The 20,921-nt window shown below is 40.3% G+C and overlaps 1 protein-coding gene across 1 annotated transcript in view; it reads right to left on the bottom strand.

Annotated features, from left to right (window-relative positions):
- malrd1 (MAM and LDL receptor class A domain containing 1) overlaps nt 1–20,921 on the bottom strand; it is a 170,356-nt gene that overhangs the window by 82,936 nt on the left and 66,499 nt on the right. The window contains exons 24-28 of the mRNA XM_088918156.1: nt 20,514–20,673; nt 19,307–19,463; nt 18,364–18,474; nt 6,022–6,235; nt 3,130–3,377 (exon numbers count right to left, since the gene is read on the bottom strand). Of these exons, the coding sequence (XP_088774282.1) occupies nt 3,130–3,377; nt 6,022–6,235; nt 18,364–18,474; nt 19,307–19,463; nt 20,514–20,673 (890 nt within the window). The remainder of the gene's footprint in view (nt 1–3,129; nt 3,378–6,021; nt 6,236–18,363; nt 18,475–19,306; nt 19,464–20,513; nt 20,674–20,921) is intronic.

Genomic DNA, 20,921 nt, shown 5'->3' on the forward strand with positions numbered 1-20,921 from the left:
AGGAGCAATCAATTCTATGGTTTTGATCCTGAAAAGAAAAGGCTGAAAATTAGATTAAATATGGATCCCTATCTATCCACAATAGTTCAACCATCTTGAGGTATAATATGCACAAAAGTGACAAACTGCATGATGCACTGGCTGTCTGGTAGGAGTCTGAATGATTGACTAACGAATTAGCTTAAGAATTTATGGATGGTTCAAACTGACCATTTTTTATAGCTGCTTAACTGGTTTCCTCAGACATCAGGTGAGACTTGTGAGGAAATCACCTGTTAACTCATCCATGATACAACCCCCAGATTCCCCTTGTATTTTAAGCCTTTGAGTGTAAATAATCTTACAGTGTAGTGCTTACTTATACTATCATCATAATATAAAACTGTAAATAGAAATAACTTCAGCTTTATACAGTACTGTATATAGACATAATTTTTAACATTGATTTGCAAATCAAACTAATACAAATTTTGTAATTATAGTACTCTTTTAATAATGAACATGGCCTTATGTGAAAAAGAAAACACTGTATTGGCACAAAAACATTTCACAAATGTATTTGTTTACTTGTATAGATTTTTAAAGTAATGGCCCATTTACTTTATTTGGTGTACGTTATAATAATTGTAATAATAATTCCTTACACTTATACAGCACTTTTCTGGACACTCCACTCAAAGCACTTTACAGGTAATGGGGACACCCCCCACGACCACCAATGTGCAGCATCCACCCAGATGATGCGATGGCAGTGTGCAAGTACACTCACGACACTATCAGCTATAAGTGGGGAGGAGAACAGAGTGATGGAGCCAATTCTTAGATGGGGATTATTAGGAGGCCATGATTGATAAAGTCCAATGGGAAATTTGGACAGGACACCTGGTAACCGCTACCCTTTTAGAGAAAAATTCTGGGATTTTTAATGACCATAGAGTCAGGACCTTGGATTTATGCATCATCCAAAGGATGTTGCCTTTTTTTACAGTATAGCATCCCCATCACTATACTGGGGCATTAGGACCCACATGGACCACAGGGTGAGCACTCCCTGCTGGCCCCACTAACACCTCTTCCAGCATCAACCTCAGTTTTTCCCAGAAGGTCTCTCATCCAGGTACTGACCAGGCTCACACCTGCTTAGCTTCAGTGGGATGAGTTGCAGGGTGATATGGCTGCTGGCTGTTAGAATGTTTGATTAATTCACTACCTAATCAGAAAATTATCTTAACAGAATGTTTGTTTCTCATGTGGTATTCAGTTAATTATCGATTAACATAACTCTGTAGCTTTAGGGTTTCAAAGTTGCACATCCAATGCAGTATCTGGGTGGTATGATGCACCTTTCATTTCTTGGTGACTGAGAAGTCTGTATACAATGGGATGTTCAGAGACATTAATATTTATAGTACCCTTCTCCTGCTTTTCAATGACTTTATTCCTGACTTGCTTTGAAAGATCCTTAGTTTTCATGGTTGATAGCTCCTTGGTTTTCACTTTTTTGCCTTTGCTTGAATTTATTTGACCAACGAACTTCACAAAGGCAGGTGTTTTAGTCTGAAATAATGAGAACCACCATTACTGCATTCAGACAAGGCCCACCCAAATAAATTTAGGACTTAAGCTAATTTAATTACTAATTTTAACTTTATATTAAGTTAATTTAATTATTTCTATTTTTCTTTCATATTGGTTATTTACAGTATGTTGTATCGGTATTTTTTTCTTTTTGTGTTTGTTTTGAATGTGCTGAGCATGTTGTGTGTAAAACAAATATGAATTAGTACTTCATAGGGTATCACTACAAAGGAGCAAGGATCTGAGTGCAAGGCACCCATGATAGACATGTTTGATAAATCAACAGATAAACTCTTGAAATTGAACTGAAGTATCGTTGAATTGGCAATGCAGAAAGCAGCAGCCTGAAATAGAGAAAAAACTAAAAGCATTTCTTTGTCAAGCTCAGTATGGATTTTAAAGAATGTCATATGCACAGAGATGACAAGATGTCTGCACCAATATTTCAGTGCTATTTGCCACATCTTAAGTGTATTTCTAATATTTTTAATTTTAAAATATTAGATCAATAATTACATTCCTTAAATAATTATATTTATATATATATATTATAAGAACTATTGTCAAAATTGATTTTTTTTCCTTTTATTAAAAAGTAAAATTTGTTGTGATTGTAGTGCCTTCACACAGCAAGCAACCCAAGACAAAGTGGAATACTTAATTTGTCTGCAAGTAAGTATCAGCTTAAGCCCGGAGAGTAACAGATATAAAGAAGATATTAAATTAGGTATACAGATCACTACAATATGATTTACAAACATTTTTAAAGATAAAACAATCATTTTGATAAATGATTCTGCTTTCTAAAAGCAGATAAAATATAAATCCCTTATTTATCCCTAAAAAATAAATTCCTTTGTATTTAATATTAAATGTGAAATGATCAGGTGTGAAAGTGAGACCTTCCCATTAGGTTGAAAATAACTTCTGACATTGCTGAAATAAATATTCTGTCTGAAAAGTAGTAGTGTAGCCATTTTCTAGGCTTTTAGGGCAAATTTCTATATTCATTATCATTGTGCTCTTCTCTGACTCACAATGAAGCCTCCTTCTCTGACATGGTTAGCAGTGAATCATGTATGTTTTATTTTTATGGCACAAAGCAGACACATTTTGACAAGGACTCTGAATTGCATCTTCATGGTTTTAGCTCAAGATTAAAGTGTAATACAGTAATTCAGTCCAAAACTGTAGCTAAGCAGGCTTTATAAGCACATTAAAAAATCAGCAGATGACCTGGAAAATGCTGAATTACTCCAATTTAAGAAAAGAAAATTAGCTCCATTAGGTAACTCAGATGAAATGAAATCTGGACAGAACTATTGCCCTTGAAGACTGGAGCTAGGCACACTGGACATAAACCAAACGAGACTGTAGGTAGAAATGCTACAAAAAATCAATAGCTATTCCTTTGGCTTGAGGGCAGCTTTGTAGTGGAGTAAAGCAATTTAATTTATTTAAGGATATCCAGGTTATATCTTACTTTTATTACTTCAGCGAAAGAAACATTTACCATCACTCAGCTTCTCATTCATTCTGTGAGCTGCCTACCTTGCAGTCTTTGCTCTTTTTGCTGAAAGTCAGGCCTGAGATCCGGGCTACGTCTCCAGGGGCATGGGGGAACGAGCTATCGATGTGGATGTAGTGACCAGAAGGGTCCCGCAGTGTATGGTCTATCGAGGGGCCTGTGCCAACATTAGGTGTGCTTCCAGTTTTCAGAAGCCAGTCAAAGTCATCTCCTTGCCACTGGCGCCAGGAGCAAAGGTCAAACTCAAAATCACAGCGGCCATGGAAGGTTTCTGTGGAACAGTTGGATAATGTATACCATTATACAGAGATCACCTGTACAGTAAAAATGACAGAAATGTAAACTTTATCAAATCTAGAGAACAAACAAATCAGTCAGTAGGCACATGAATGGATCACCAAAAGGAGAAGAGTCCCTGTCTTTTACTAGTACTAAAATGTATTGAATGTGTTGGACAGTATTTGCTATTGAAAGTTTCAGAATGTGTTATAAAAGGTTTGCATGGTTTATGCACAAAACACTCTACATATACTGTGATGACCTCATTGTTATTCATTATGTAGACAATCATTATACTTCAGACAATCAAACAATTGTTAAACACAGTAGAACAAAAAATGTACTTGCTGTAATGCAGATTTTCTTAAAATTGTACATCTAGGCTTACACTAGATGGTTCAAGGAAGGATGTTAAAGGTGAAGCAGAAAAATAAATTGCTTAATGCTCTCACATGACCTTGAAAACTCAGGCAAACTTGACTTCTGTTTACAAGATTGCACTTGAACTGTTAAAAGCAATATCCAATTTGTTTCTTAATTTAAAATAAAACCTTTATTCTGCCTACAGATTTTTGTGTTCATTGAACACGTTAATCATGAACTCATTCATGATCATGTACTTTTTTGTGTTCAATTAATTCATTTAACAGAAAAAAAGTACACAGAAAAAAAGTAAATTAATGATTGAACCCTTAATATTGTATCGCAAAATGGAGAAAAATGTATTTATGGTTTTAGCACTCTACATACAATACAAGTATTCAGTTTTGTGTAGCATTTATGAGCTTTTTCAGAGCACATTTATCTTGTCAGTTTGAACTGGTCTTCACCAGGATAACCATGCAGCTAATAAGGTAATATAAAAAAAGAAAATGAAGTTCAAAATGAATATATAGTATTCGCAACTTTGTTGAAATTATAAATTATCAAGGGGTAGGGACTGCAGAGTCTTCTTCTGGTAACTGAACTGCCAGAGCTCACTGTATCTGTGTGTATGTTTGTTTACATATATGGTATACTGTACATGGAAAACATTAACAATACCTTAATTCGCATTTGTATAAAGAGCCATATTAAAAACTACCTGCAGTGCATAGAAAATTGGACTCTTGAGTACACGAAACATTGCAAAATATATTTGTATACCTCCTAATATTTTGTCAGTGCCTAGTGAGCTACACAAAATTGTTATTATCGTGAAACTGGACTCAAATACTATCCAGCACATACTGTAACAAATGTATTCAAATCATGCCTCTTTCTCATGTATGTATTGTGTCTACTCATATGATTCTGTACTTACTGTATTTTGTAGTCATATTTATTATCATTAACTATGACAATTTTAATCATGTTACATGTTTCCTTGGAGAAAGTCTTTAAGGTACAATTTGTAGAACAATATGACATCTATTTCAAACACTGCAGACTACTGAGAAGCTGTAAGAACTTCCCAGCTATAGAGTACTAAAACCATAAATACAGAAGTGCTAGATAGGAATTTTAATCTGTGCACTCTTACTTGACAATAAGGCTTGTCTGTTTGCATACTGCTCATAAAGATGGAAACTCATGGAACTTACACAATGAAAAGAAGCAGTATAAAAAGCAGGCAGCCATATTTTCTAAGTAGGGAAAACACACCAAAATGACACCATTCCCTTCTAGTCCTGTGTTTGTGACACAGACATTTAATCAACCTAAACACTAAGAATCCTCTCTTTACTTCCCGTCTTCTAGACAATTTTGAAGTTACTGTGTACAATTTAGTGTACTTTCTACCTACAGTATGTATAAAAGCATTTCCATACAACTTTTTACTGGAAACCTTATTATGGCAAATAAGAATACAAACTATGAATGTCTAAGGTGTTTTCTATGAAAAATGTAGGAGTGACACTAGAATGACTTAGTTCGATAAATATTTGCAGTTCTAAAACTGAATCCTACTCACATTGCCTTTTCTGTTAAGTTTTTGGAAGCAAATTAAACACTTTTAACACACTTCAACTCTGATGTTTTATTCAGAATCACATCAAGAAGTTCTTTTTAAATATATTTTTATGATAAGGTTTAGAGGTTATAGAGACTACAGCTTTTATGCGGTGTTTCTATCTTAACACAGATTTTTGTATTCATAGGATATTAATTCATTGGGGATTGTTATATTTGAAAACCTCTGCTTCTGAACTTCATGTGCCATAATGAAAACAAATACTAATTTTGGGGTAAGTTCTGTCATATAGGATAAAGAGCACCTGGTGTGTGGAAGGTGCAACATACAGTATATCTCAGACAGCAGATCCGTCTTGCTTCAGGAAATGTCTAAGAAAAGCTAACCACAAGTCATTGGTTCTGGCATATACTGTACTGTGCTCCCTTCATACTTCATTTAAATCTGTGCTTAAAATCAGTTAGGAATAGTTCAGTTTTCCAAACACAGGAAGAAATCAAAATACATGTACATTCCAGTACATGACAGTTGATAAAAAGCTTTGAAAGTATCCTTTCTTCACTTGCAGTTGCTTTAAAGTCTTGGTTAGAAAAAACAGAAAAGAGAAAGAAGGACAGCTTTGGGAATAGTAACACAAACGTTAGTGGTGGTAAACAGGCTTGTTAAAAAGATTATTACTCACTGCAAATATATGGATTCTCATCTGTCGAATCTCCACAGTCGTTGTTAAAGTCACACAAGTTGTCTTCTGGGATACAATATTTGTTGGCACATGCATATTCATTACTGTCACATGGCCGGTCTGGAATCAGGAGAGGGGCACAGTTTTCAAAGGACACGTCATCCACCACTACATCTCCGATGTAACTGACACCACGTTTTGCTCTCAGTATAATCTGTCAGAGTTAAACAAATGCAAGTAAAAAAACAAGTTAAACCGTTTCTGTATAATTTATCAGACTTTTCTCATGGTTTGATTTAGTGAATAGTACTGTATATCTGCATGACAATAGTGATTATTCAGAATACAGAATGATTTTACACAAATCTATGCCTTTTGGTATTAATGTGTGTTTATTTCGAGTTTACAGTTAGGAGCAGTAAGCACTAAGGCACTTGGTTCAAAGATAATATATTGCACACATATTCTGAATACTGTATATACAAGCAGCTTGTATATGTATGACAAGAACAGCAGTTTGAGAAGGTGTCCACACTAACCACAGTATAATAATATAATTAAATTTAAAAGCATTGTCAAAAAAACCCAAGAATGTGCAATAGCACACATAATGCATACAACATAAGGAAACAATCTCAGCAAAGAAAGTCCAATGGCCAGTTCTTGGGCTATGCTGTTAATTAAAAGGTAGTTAACAGGGATTCCTTTGCAGCAGCAAATTTAGCGGGATTGATTGGACTAGAGTTACAGTACCTCATCTTGTTAATAAATGTAATAAAAACAAGTAATTAATGTATTAAAAACTAATACATTAAACAATGAATGTATTAGAAAAACTCTTTTCTAATACATTTGCTTAATCAACTATTGGAAAGCTCTAATGCACACAAGGAAGTAGGTTATATAGATAACAATATGTACTGTGTGTATATTGTATCAAGTAATAACAATATTTAGTAATATTGTGCACTTCTGTGACTTGAATATCCTAAACTGTGTCAAACAATTAGGAAGTGTGGGAAATTTGATTTAAAATTAATACAGCTGAGAAGTAGACATACATGTGAGAATGTGGGCTCTTTATTCTTTAGCATTACTCAGGAAAAAGAGTAATTAAATCAGAATAAAAACTTGGACAGAGAAACAAATATTAATTAACAGTTACAGTAAATAGCACAGTGCTAAACAATACATTAACTAATAACACTATACACAAAACTTCATCAATCAATACACAAAAAATTTCATCAATTTCCCTACGGGATTAATAAAGTATTATCTATCTATCTAAAACACTGCATCCCAGGGGCCTACATTCTATAAACTAATTTTGAACTGGTAGAATTTGGATTTGGCATAGGAGACAGAGATGATGAAGGGATTGTAGTGTTTCATAGCCGTTCAGGGACGCCAAATATGTAATCATAGTGGCTCTCTGAAGGCACCAGTTCTGTAGGGTTTGGGCATTTACTGAGACAATTATTAATTGTAGCAGTAAATCACAAAATTGATTCTTTTGATGGCTTTAGAATCCAACCATGCGACATAACTCAAACAACGCACACACACAGGTACTAATACACGAGGATACATTTATTAATACATAGAATATGCATGTAAACCTAACAGATCTTATCGAGAGGGTTATCAGAATACAAAAGGTATATATTCAATCAGTTACGAAGTGTTACACATCAAGAGGACATACGTTCAGTATATCATTCATTAAGACCGTTTCGTAAAGTGAACTTGGTTACAACTTCTACATTAGATACTCAAAACAAGTACATAACTCTTAGGAATTAAATTGATATCAACTGGTTGGGATAACAATTGAATTCTCGAGCTGTAATGCATTGAAGTTGAATACTCATCCAATTTCTGGGGATTCAGATCTCCTGCAGGCACAAACAATCAGCTGCAGGCTTGTTGCTGTCCAATCCGCGCTCTCTGGCTCCGTGCCAGGCTGTGCTGTGCGGCTTGCGACGGTGCGCTGCAGATGCTCACTGACCGGCTAGTTAGTGTTGGCTTTAACTAGCAAAGTTTGTGCACAGGAGAAAAGATGACTGTGGATCCCAGCAAGTCAGGAAGAGGACCGGTTCGTTCCTGATGAAGAGCTAGTTCTGAATAGTGATTCAGCTGTCCACAGTTCTGACCTGTCCACGAGGCCTGCTGCTGGTTACTCTCTGGCAACCTCCACTCTAGACTCTTAGAACAAAGGAAAGTTCTGGCACTCGGACACACTGGCCGTTCCGTGGTTGTCCGGGCTGAGTCTCGGGATGGTCAGGAGGCGCGCTGCGAGAATGTCCTGCCCTTGGGAGCCTTCTGCTCCTGGGCCGTCCTGCCCTGGAATTCTCCTTTGAATTCCCTTTAGAACAGTCCACAGAATCCTCTCCAGAATCTTACTGAATCTCCCGAATCTGAATCTTGTTGAATCTGAATCTTGTTGAATCTCGAGTCTCCAGGCCTGTGTTGCCTGTTTTTACCTGGAGGAACTTCAGCTCGTTGATTGGCTGAAAGTTCCATGGGCATCAGAGTCCCACGTGGGTTACTCGGCCCTACCAGTCCCTGATTGGTTGACCACGGTGAGATATGAGTCACTTACTCCTGACACTTAGGAATGCAGTCCAGATGTCCAACTGGCACTCCCTAGACAGATAGGCGCCAATGGATGACCATTGATCATGATAGCCAGGCTTAGCTAAGTGCACCCCCCTTTGGGAGCTGTCCTAGGAAACCTTAAATCACCCTAATGGTCTCTCTGTGGCTGCACCACAGAGATGAACAGAGAAATGGGGCCTCATTTGGGAAGCTCAGAAACACTTAATTCTGCCTTATTATTAAGCCTCGCCGCTACATATCCCCCCTTTTTGAAGGTCACGAGGTCCTGAGGCGTTGTTGCCTTCAAAACAAAAACAGAGTTAAGTGATGTCCCTTGCCATTAGAACATTAATCTTAAATGTCCACATTACTCCTCGAGAATTCATACCAGAACCAGCATTGGATACAAACAGGATGAATAACATCTGGAGTATGTATAAACACGGTAGGAGACATTATCTAAGTCTAGGAATTACACATCAGGAAGTTCACTGTCAATATCTGATACCTCTGTGGTAGATATTTGGGGAGAAGTCACTTCCTTTCTTTTGACATGCTACCTTTGACTCATTCATGCTACCCGGAGTACATCTTGATGTGAGAGTACATCATTCAGAGTACACTGTCAGTCATGATCCAGCTACCTGGCAGTAGTGTTACAATAACAACAGTTCCTGTTCCCAGCCCCCCGATAAACCACAACACCTGTGTTGGGTATCTGCTAGGGTGGTTTGGAGGTTTGTTCCATTAAAGCAAACTAAACTACCTGTACCTCTTCAGGGCTTACTGTTTCTTGGATTTCTATCCAATTCCTTAGTGTGGCATCTGAAGGCATCCATGACCTCAAGTTTGGTCTTATGTTGTCTGGTTCTAGACCGTACAGTGTTAAGTTACCATGCTGTACTATGGCCTCCTCAGGAACTTAAAGGAACTGTTTTATTAGGTAGCTGCATCATGCCTGTCACAAGTCACAGTGTCAGTTAAACGTGGTGTGCTGACCAGCCATTTACTTCCCACCTGCTCTTCATGGGGTTCATTAACCTTCCTCTGCTCGTTAGTAGCTTTACACCCTTCATTGGTGAATCGTTTAGACACAGCCAATGGATAGCTTTGGTAGCCATACCCATCTCAAGATTTGGAACCGAATTCAATCTTGGTTTGCCTTCTGGGTGAGCTATGAACGATGGGGTTAATGTCACACACTCCTCTACTGAGAAGAGTGGAATCAAGTGGGTTGGGAATTGTGCCGTGGTTAGACTGGCTACAGTGGCACTAAGCTCCCTTAACAGGTCTTGTGTCAACATTCTGGCCTGTTGCACACAAGCATAAACCCACTGTATAACACCAACAATCATGTCCACTGGTTGGGGAATAAGGTTTAACCCTGTTGCATAGGAAATTGCCTGTAGGGTTTTCCCTAAGCTTTCCAACTTTTGATACTGTCGATACAGTCTGTCACTACCCTCTGGTATCTCTGACACCTGCCTTCTTGGGGCAGTCAGGGTGAGAGTGCCAGTAGCACACAAACCTACCAGAAAAAGCAAACGTGCAACAGTGGCGACAGCAATCAGTCCTCCCAAAAGTCTTTTCGGGTGGCTGATCCCAGTCATCTCCTTCTGAGTGACTGTCGCCTTTCTAAGCTGGCGCAGCGTGTACATGGTGTCTTTCTCAGTATGCCATGTGGCATCTTGGGCACCAACATCCTGGAAATCTGGGGAGATCTGACGCAGCTGCTGATGCTGCTCCTCCTTTTCCAGGGCATCTACTTTTTCGATTTGTTCATGCCTGTGCTCTAGGAAACCTGCAGGGGGCGGTGCAGCGGTGGAGCATGCCTGACCCTCGGCTGAGTGGTCATCTGGAGCACCTGAGTGATCTGGGATTGTTATCCCATTCTCACTGTTCAGGTCCACCCTGCACACTTCCTGATTGAGGAATCCCTCTATCGGCATGTTTACAATCGTTAGCTGGGCGTGGGTGTAGGACACCTGCTCGCTCCCCCCTTCCCTCGCTAGGGGTTCAGGGAGCTGCCCCAGCACTGGGATAGCTAGTTCATTGTCTTCGAACTCGCTATCACCCACCAGGCCCATGTCAGTGCAGGCGGGGATTCTGACACCCCTCTTTGCGATGTCCTGCACTGGCAGGCGGGTGACTTGACCATCCAGCTCCAGTCTGGCTGAACCACTGTTGGTCAGACTCAGACTGACAGACTGAGCTGGTGGCTGTAAGAAAACCGGCTCGGCTTTCATTCCCTGTCCCTTCTGGGGGACTGGGTGTGTTGGCAACCCTGCCGTTGAGGCAGGAACAATCAGGTCAGTCTCACTCACTACCTGGTAGTTGTGAGAAATAATGTTACCTGACTGCAGGTTCCCTGGGTCACAGCAGAGGGAATCGGCATCTGGGATCAGGTGTGTCCACAGCGCAGTAGTCTCAGCGTCCAGCTGGACCTCCTGTCTAACCTGTGAATGTTGCACCAGGGGCACCTGGCGGTGGCCCCGTGACAGCTGCTCAAGCAGATCCTCACTAATAGAGGACCTCTCAGGGCTAAGGGCGAGGGCTACATCACCAACCTGCTCTCCTGCCATCTGGATCCCTTCCACCACTGCAGGGTGGTGGTCCTGACCCCTCTTGGGTGCCAGGGTGCACAGGGAAAGCTCCTTTTCATCGCCAGGTGGGGAGATCTGCTCCTCTTTAGGGATGTAAAAGGTGTGTGCTTTACCTGGTGGATCAGGCGGCTGCTCGGAGCACCGCTCCTGTGGCATGGAGGCTGTTGGGACCTTGGCCAGGGCACGACTTCCCTGTATATCCGGGGAACAAGAAAATATTTTTATTTCTTGTCCAGAGGGAACAGAAGGAATCTCCGCATAGGCTTCTGTGTTCGGTGGGCACTGTGTAAGCACAGTCTGCCTCTTGGCCCCCCTTTCCTTCTGTACAGAAGGCTTAGGAGCCTTGACCTGTTTCCACACTTTGCCTTTCTGGTGATCCACCAAAGGTTCCACTCTGAGTCGCATACCCTTTTCTTTTTCTACCCGTTTGAGCTTGCCGTGTGACATCAAACACCTTTCAACCTCAGTGTCAATCAGTGTCTCACTGGGTAAGACATCTCCCATGGCAGCCTTGAGGTAAAAGCTTCCTGCTTTTCCTCTGTGTTTTACTGCCTGCTCTGTGACTTCAGGGGTGGAGTCAGCACTCGCTTGGGAGTGGCTGACCTCATCCAGGCAGGAACCCTTCCGCTCAATCAGATAGACTGAGGGAGGGAGAGGGGGCGGGTCTCCGCCTCCTCCAGTGGAGAGTATCAGCTCATTCACGCTTCCGGCAGCCTTGGGGAGCGGTTGTCCCTGTCCTAATAAAGCTTGTTCAAGCCTGGCCAGGCGGGCGGCTACTGAATCCTTTTGTTCAGCCTTTTCTAGCCCTTTCCCTTCCCCGGTGTTCTCATGGCACTTAGGACGCTGGGTGCGGTCCTGTGTGAGTGCTTTGGAACGGGGCTTAGCCAGCTCAGGAGCCTGTGCTCCTTCGAGCAGGGGGGAATTAACCCTGCTGGCTCTGACGGCGAACACAGTCGCTTTAGCAGCTTTTTGCTCAGAGCGACTTTGGACATCATACTCCCAGGCTTTCTGCGCGAATCTCTTAATATCAGTCATTTTCATGGTCTGTGCATCTGTATGCATTAAGATCATCTTTCTGACTGACGGGTGGAGATTCGCAATGAATAAACCCTTGAAATGTGTGTTCTCTTCGCAACCCTCATAATTTCGCCCTGCAAAATAAGTTCGTCTAAGTCTCTCGTAATATTCGCGAGGGGACTCTGCTCTCTCGTGCTTAATGTTAAGAGCGGCGGCTATCGCAGCAGTCGGGTCAATAAACGCACTGTATTCTTCGATAAGTGCATGACAAAGCTGTTCAAAGTCATTACAGACTTCTTTCATCTGCCTAGCCATCCACTCATGTACAGCTCTGCTGGTAGTTTTCCTGACCAGAAACACTTTCTCCTGTTCTGTGGCGTTTGGCAGGTACTGCAGGGTATACCTGAGGTCCTGAATATAACTCTCGATATTATTCTCTGACACTGCGGGGTCAAATCTCTCTATGTCCTTCGCTAGCTCTCTCAGAGAATGGAGATTTATCCTTCTAGCTTCTCCGCTGACGGAGATATGGAAGAGATCGTGGTCAGACTTGCCGCTGCTAGAGAGAGTGCTTAATAGCGACTCGAATTCAGACCTTTTAGCAACCATCGTTAAACTTAAAGAGTATTACTTTTAAGTACGAAGTCACAGTTTTACCACAGAAAACCACAAGATCAAGTATGCAATCAACCCGGTAGATTGCAAAAGATCACAAAACAATCAAGCACTGCTTAAAGAGCAAGGGGAACTTTTTTCCTTTCGGCTTTCAGCACACTGTATTGTCGTGTATGAAACCCGCGGCGTTTTATATTGAATTATTCCGCTTGGTTGATTCATTTCAGTCTTGCCACGCCCGTGCCAGGGACGCCATAAATGTAGCCTTTCATAGCCGTTCAGGGACGCCAAATATGTAATCATAGTGGCTCTCTGAAGGCACCAGTTCTGTAGGGTTTGGGCATTTACTGAGACAATTATCAATTGTAGCAGTAAATCACAAAGTTGATTCTTTTGATGGCTTTAGAATCCAACCACGCGACATAACTCAAACAACGCGCACACACAGGTACTAATACACGAGGATACATTTATTAATACATAGAATATGCATGTAAACCTAACAGATCTTATCGAGAGGGTTATCAGAATACAAAAGGTATATATTCAATCAGTTACGAAGTGTTACACATCAAGAGGACATACGTTCAGTATATCATTCATTAAGACCGTTTCGTAAATGAACTTGGTTATAACTTCTACATTAGATACTCAAAACAAGTACATAACTCTTAGGAATTAAATTGATATCAACTGGTTGGGATAACAATTGAATTCTCGAGCTGTAATGCATTGAAGTTGAATACTCATCCAATTTCTGGGGATTCAGATCTCCTGCAGGCACAAACAATCAGCTGCAGGCTTGTTGCTGTCCAATCCGCGCTCCCTGGCTCCGTGCCAGGCTGTGCTGTGCGGCTTGCGACGGTGCGCTGCTGATGCTCACTGACCGGCTAGTTAGTGTTGGCTTTAACTAGCAAAGTTTGTGCACAGGAGAAAAGATGACTGTGGATCCCAGCAAGTCAGGAAGAGGACCGGTTCGTTCCTGATGAAGAGCTAGTTCTGAATAGTGATTCAGCTGTCCACAGTTCTGACCTGTCCACGAGGCCTGCTGCTGGTTACTCTCTGGCAACCTCCACTCTAGACTCTTAGAACAAAGGAAAGTTCTGGCACTCGGACACACTGGCCGTTCCGTGGTTGTCCGGGCTGAGTCTCGGGATGGTCAGGAGGCGCGCTGCGAGAACGTCCTGCCCTTGGGAGCCTTCTGCTCCTGGGCCGTCCTGCCCTGGAATTCTCCTTTGAATTCCCTTTAGAACAGTCCACAGAATCCTCTCCAGAATCTTACTGAATCTCCCGAATCTGAATCTTGTTGAATCTCTTGTTGAATCTCTCAGGCTCTCTGTGTTGCCTGTTTTTACCTGGAGGAACTTCAGCTTGTTCCATGGGCATCAGAGTCCCACGTGGGTTACTCAGCCCTACCAGTCTCTGATTGGTTGATCAAGGTGAGATATGAGTCACTTAGTCCTGACACTTAGTAATGCAGTCCAGATGTCCATCCGGCACTCCCTAGACAGAAAGGCGCCAATGGATGACCATTGATCATGATAGCCAGGCTTAGCTAAGTGCACCCCCCTTTGGGAGCTGTCCTAGGAAACCTTAAATCACCCTAATGGTCTCTCTGTGGCTGCACCACAGAGATGAACAGAGAAATGGGGCCTCATTTGGGAAGCTCAGAAACACTTAATTCTGCCTTATTATTAAGCCTCGCCGCTACAGGATGAAGAAGGAGGTTAAAAGATCTTTGTAAATCTTTGTAAACATTATTTCCTTCACAGACTGAAAAAAGATAATTCCTTCATAAACCTGAAGGTTCCAAGCAAGTTTGTGACAATATCGGTGAAAGTAATACAACTCCTATAATCAGTGCTCAGAGCTCACAGCCTGCCAAAGACACAGAGCTCTGACAGGTGGGAACCTCATTCCTGTACATTACAAGGGATGTAGTGGTATGCAGAGTTGGTGATTAAACTGGTGATTAAAATTTAGGAGGATACAAAAGAAAAAAAACTGTGAAATCAAATTTTGTATAAAAAGTAGAAAAATGTAACATCGTGTAATGTAATGTAAATCATGAAAATCTCAGTATACAGTATAGTCCTCAGTAATGAGAAGCAAAAACCTTGCTCTGTTAAACCTCAGTTCCATTTGAATCAATGAAAACCAACCTTTGATATTTAAAATGAGGATAAATAGTAATGATTGTCAAGTGAAGTGTACAAAGATCATGGTATTTATCAACTGAACTGAATACTTACTGTATATCTCAAGTTGCATCTTACAGCTAAACCCTATGCTTTCCCAAATAAACTTTACTTTTAAACAGGCTCATATGAATGGCTGTGCTGCTTGAAGAGAGCAGGTTTAAATCCTGTTAAACTTGATAACGCTTGAAATCAGCGGCCTTCAGGCCTGGTAGGTATATCTACATATTTAATCATATGGGGTGAAAATGAAAAATGTTGTCCTTAAAAATGCAGTAAAGAGCAAGATCAAAGTCGTTTTCCCCTTACAGGTTTTAAGATGTTTTAACTCAATTTTATTCAAATGGAATAAGACAATATTACATCAACATCAGTTGCTCTTTCACAATACGAACAAACATATTATGCAGTTTTTATTCAAAAAAAAGCCTTCTAACTTCTAACTGTCTTATTCCTTAATTTAGTAAATATTTCTCTCCAATAATGTATTTTTATTTTTTTAAAATGTTTAAAAATGATCAAACAATAATCTTACCTATTTTCACCTATGGTACCTACATATACTGTAAAAATAATAGTTTTTATTTGATTTAGTTTTGACTTATGTATTGTGTTTCTGCATTTGCCATTTGCATTCGCCAAACACAGATCTTACTCTGCTACTGTCCATGGTTCTTTTCTTTTGCCTAATAAAGAAAGCCAAATGCATCAGTTAACTCAATAATCTATGAAACACCCCCTGATGTGGAATTCAAACTATACCCAAAAGCGAAATTCTTGCAAGTCTCCTTGCTGTTTGGTCTCACCACGTCAACCTCCTACTACTCCTATCGAGCTACAACAATCCACTTACTTACAACCAAATCTATCTTCAGTCCTGTGTCCTTTTTCCAAGCCTATCCGGTCCTACCGCCTTATGCATTTGAAACAACATGCTTTTCTGAGTCCTATGCTGCCTCGCCTTAGACCTCATGTCTCCATCTGCCCCACACTCTATGCCCATCCTTCTTTCCATATTATTAGTATTATTTCACACTGATCATTGCACTTTTGTCTGCCACACCACCAAAACCTTTTCAACACTTTCAGAAGCTCTCTACTGGATCTTTATTTACAAGTTTCCATCCATCCTTCATTTCTCCTTCGGCTTTTATTCTGCTTTTTTAGATGTATGAACCCCCTTCAACAGGGAGAAAACCAAACCTTCCTTTGAGACATTTTGGATTGTCCTTGATTCTCCCCTTTCACATCTCCTAGTCACAAGCCAAGCTTGACTGCATTAAGACAATTCTCACCAGTCAATGTGAGCTCTTAAACCTCCCCAGTTACTTAAAGTATGTTAAACTATGACATACTGTATATAGCTAAATGTGCTGCTACCAGTCAGAGAGCCGGCTGCTTTCCACAGCTGGCTGGAGCAGTGAGGGCGAGCACAGCAAAGGAAGGGTCCTGCAGTGTGTCCTGAACCAGGCGGATACAGGCAGGTGATGGTGAAGATCCAGGCAGGCAGAAAAACAGGATCAGACAGGAAACAAGAGGAATTCAGCCTGGCAGGGCATAAGTAGAAAGCAGAGGGGACTCCTTGTGTTGAGTATCCTGTACCCTCAGCATTCAGTGCAGGGCAGGCAGGAGGGTAGACGTGGCCCACAGTCACTACAGATCAATATGCCCTGCCACTTCACAGCGTTGGTGGATGTACTGTAACACAAATCTGTCTCTGCAAAATGTCCTTTCTAATCTATTTCAACGATCATATATACTCATCTAGAATAGCTATCTCTTCTTACCCGCCACTCTTCAAAATATTGAGTGAGTGACTTGTTCCTAGTTCCTCCACTAACTCCTCAAAGCTGGAACTAAGATGGCTTAAGTACCAAATACCATTCCTTCGATTGGCACAGTCATCTTCACTGCTTATCAAGAAAACCTGACTGCCATGTTTGATTCCATGAACACTGCTGCTCTGAAGTTATGGAGTTTATATCACATCTGAACCCAACCACTTTATTTCTGCTCACTATGATCTGTAAATAAGGGCTTTAATTCAGTGTTATGTTGAATTATATATTTCCCTTTTTCATCCTTGCTCAAACACTGTTTTTTGTCCTAAACTTACTTTTTCTTTGACAGATTTGGAAATGCTGCTGAAGCGTTCTTCATATCTTCTATTTCCATCTTTTCTATTTTAGCTTTCATAATTTCAGGATTCTCTCTCATCCTAGCATTAATCCCGCATCAGCAGGATCCGCTTGTCAGCACGCCCGTCTCCATTTGGTGGTTTGAACCAAATCTTTGAGCTGTCATGCCGCCTACTGTCAGAGTGGGGGGGGGGGGGGGGAACAAAGTAATGTAGCCAATTCATTGAGGGGGATTATTAGGAGACATGGGAAATTTGGCCAGGACACCGGGGTTACACCCCTACTCTTTTCGAGAAGAACGCTGGGATTTTTAATAACCACAGAGAGTCAGGACCTTGGTTTTACGTCTCATCTGAAAGACAGCGCTTGTTTACAGTATAGTGTCCCCATCACTATACTGGGGCATTAGGACCCACATGGACCGCAGGGTGAGCACCCCCTGCTGGCCTCACTAACACCTCTTCCGGCAGCAACCTTAGTTTTTCCCAGGAGGTCTCCCATCCAGGTACTGACCAGGCTCACACCTGCTTAGCTTCAGTGGGCTGCCAATTGTAAGTTGCAGGGTGGCATGGCTGCTGGCTTCATAATTGCAGGATTACGCGTCGGTAATCCTTCATCATTTCTTTAGGGGGTTCTGATAGCACTGTTTGTACAGATGCGTTGTTGTTCTCTTCAGTCAGCTGAGTTACCTCAATAAAGCTCAGCATTTGATTTATGCTTATTCTATGCCTTAAATATTTTTTGAACAAACTACATCATTTTATGTGGTAAGATTATCTTTTTAATAGAAAAATATCTGCACCATGTTGCAAACCACTTGCTCTCAATATCACATCAAAGAATGAATGCAATAATTGTTTCCCAAGTGCCTTCTATTTCATAAAACTCCCACTTTACTGGTGAAAAGTCTGCTAGACAGGATGTTGTGTGCAGTATACTAAACAGCTACAGTACGTATTCAGTACCTCTTCCTCACAGACAGTAAAATCTCTTATCACATAGCATCATAAATGTTGTAAGGAAAAGATATGCATTTCACACACTTTATCCATCTGACACCAGATGGGGAATTGAAACCTTTTCTGAATTGTGCTATACAGTACATGTAAAATAAACATATTTCAATGAATTCAATATGAGATGCAATGTAAATTAAAAAAGGAACCAAACCTCAAAATTCAAACGAATTCCCAGGAATACTTCTCCTTTCCTCCAAAGGTCACCCTGATTTCCAGTTTGAGACCAGAGCACATGTGTCACATTGCCAAATTTACTGAGAACCTGCAAAAAGAAATGGGATTTTAGCTATCCAACATATTACCTTTTTAGTCTGAAACAAGTGTAACTTTTTTCACATGGATGACAAACTCCTGAACTCTATGACAAAAACATTTTACACTGAAATATTTGGGGGATTATTGAATGGATGGTGTGATGCAGCTATTCATTAGGCCATGCAAACCAAGATATTATTGTTAGAAGAAATGTTAAGTGAAATGAATAATGTGTTTCCAATTACTGAGGAAAAAACAGTAACAAAATCAATCTACCCTTTCTAGTATCATACCCCTTTCACTACCTTTTATAACAAATACCCCTGAACCTTTAGGGACATTGAGTGTAAGTGAATGCTACATTTTAAAGACATATTTTTTTCACACTGATCATTGGTTGATCATAGTATTAAGTTAATTAAGGATGCTTGATTTTAGTTTCTCTCTAATTTATTAAACTCAGACTAAAGAGTTAAAATGAGATGGGCAAGTTCTAAATGAAGAAACCCTCCAGAAATTATTTTTACTACCAACTTTAATTATTGCTGGAGACTTTCTGATTAACCAGGAAGTACTACAAAACTCTTAAATAAAAAGCAGATGCATGGTACTTAAAAATCCAGCTTTCTCTTTTAATGAGTACAGCATTCTTCAAATAATGAAAGATATATTCAGTTCTGGCACGTAAAATGGATTGAAGATGAATAAAAATCAATATGTGGCTGAAGCTAGCTCATTAATAATTTCACACATGGTGTTATGCCAAGTGTGTGCATACTTCTATCTCTGCAGGTAAAAAAATAAAGCAATTTTACAGAAGAACAGTCATTCACAATTACCTGCAAGGTCCCCACTGTGACTCCTTTCATGTAGTACCAGAACACCAGTGTACACTGCGGCCCAGTCTGAGATATGACTGGGGTCACAAGGTCAGCGATGTGGCCAAACTGTCCATTTGAACTGTCTGCATACACGTACCAGCCTTCTGGAGTGCCTCTGGGAAGGAAACACAAAACATTAAGTCTTCTACTGTGTGTATGTCCGAATGCACTCCTTAGAAGCTGAGAAACATTTCTCTTCTTGATATTAATAAGCTGCACAACTCAAATTCAACTTTGTGCTTTATATTTTGTTCATAATATTTAACACTTATCATGCAACTTGAGGTCTTATAGTTTATAATGGTATTTTTCACTCAGAATAACAAAATCCAGGAATTCAGCATACTGAAAGGCTTAATCCACTTGACTGATGGCCAACCTGCTAACCATAGAACAAATAGAACAAGGAGGCTAGGACCCCCAAGTGGTGTGAGGAGTCACCAAGGGGCAGCTGCAAACATGGAGTTGTGGTGGAGGTGGAATGCAAAAAGACATACAGTACAAGTACAGTATGTGGGGGTGAGAATGGGAATATATATTATATATGGCATTTATAATGTTTTAGGTGAAGAAATGACATCAGGATTAATTATGAATCACTGACAGTTGAAGTTGGTTGAACTTAGCTGTTGTCATCCCTCCCAAACGTTCATTATAAACTCCATAAAAAGTTACATGCTGCACATCTTAATCACCACCCCCCTACGCACAAAACATGGCATGGTTTAGATAGTGCTCCACAATGAGTACAGACCCATGGAGAATAACTGGCATGTATTTTACAAGTAGCAATATAAAATATCTCAAAGAATGCATTGTCACAAAATCAAATAAGTATTTTTGCATAATAATATTTAACATGACTTCATAGGATGATTATGCTCTACTCAATCCAAGTTTTTACATTTTTGACACATGATTTACTTCAGCTGAATGTTTCTATGACCAGATCACAGCTTACCAGCATGTGCAAAGTTTCCTAGTCATGTACAATGATAATCAAGGATAATCATCAGTTTGCAATACATTCAAATACTGTTGTCTCTCTTGACCTCTTGACAGAGGGAACAATTGAATCTAAGAGCAATAGGAAAATAATTTGCTCTTTCTGAATGTGGGTTTGATGAGACAGTCAGACAAGCATCCTCTGTAAATTGATACTTACAAGGTATGATCTGTTTTTGGTCTGTGGTTTGCTTCCCCAGGAAATATTGTTAAACCTTGTCCAGTAAGCCACAAAAATGCTTGTTTTATTTTTGAATTTGTTTTTAGATTCTGATACCAGCCACACCTATTTCCCTTTTCAAAATCACACTTTGGACGCACTGCAAGAGAAAAGTGAGCAAAACATGCACAACAAATGCACAGATGTTGTTAGCAATGTTGTGTGTATACACAGGGGTTATACTGTAGTTGTCATAAAATTTAAAAGCAATGAGTTTCAGTTGGGGAGTTTACCTAGCTGCTTATGGTAGCCTTAAGACAACTATTATTCTTTGACGGCCTCTTCAGATTTTATGTTCTAAGGTGTTGCACACATCTCATAAAGCTGTCTCAGAAAGTACCTGATGGT

This window comes from Atractosteus spatula, chromosome 6 (genome assembly GCF_055471065.1).
Source record: "Atractosteus spatula isolate fAtrSpa1 chromosome 6, fAtrSpa1.hap1, whole genome shotgun sequence".
Lineage (NCBI taxonomy): Eukaryota > Metazoa > Chordata > Actinopteri > Semionotiformes > Lepisosteidae > Atractosteus > Atractosteus spatula.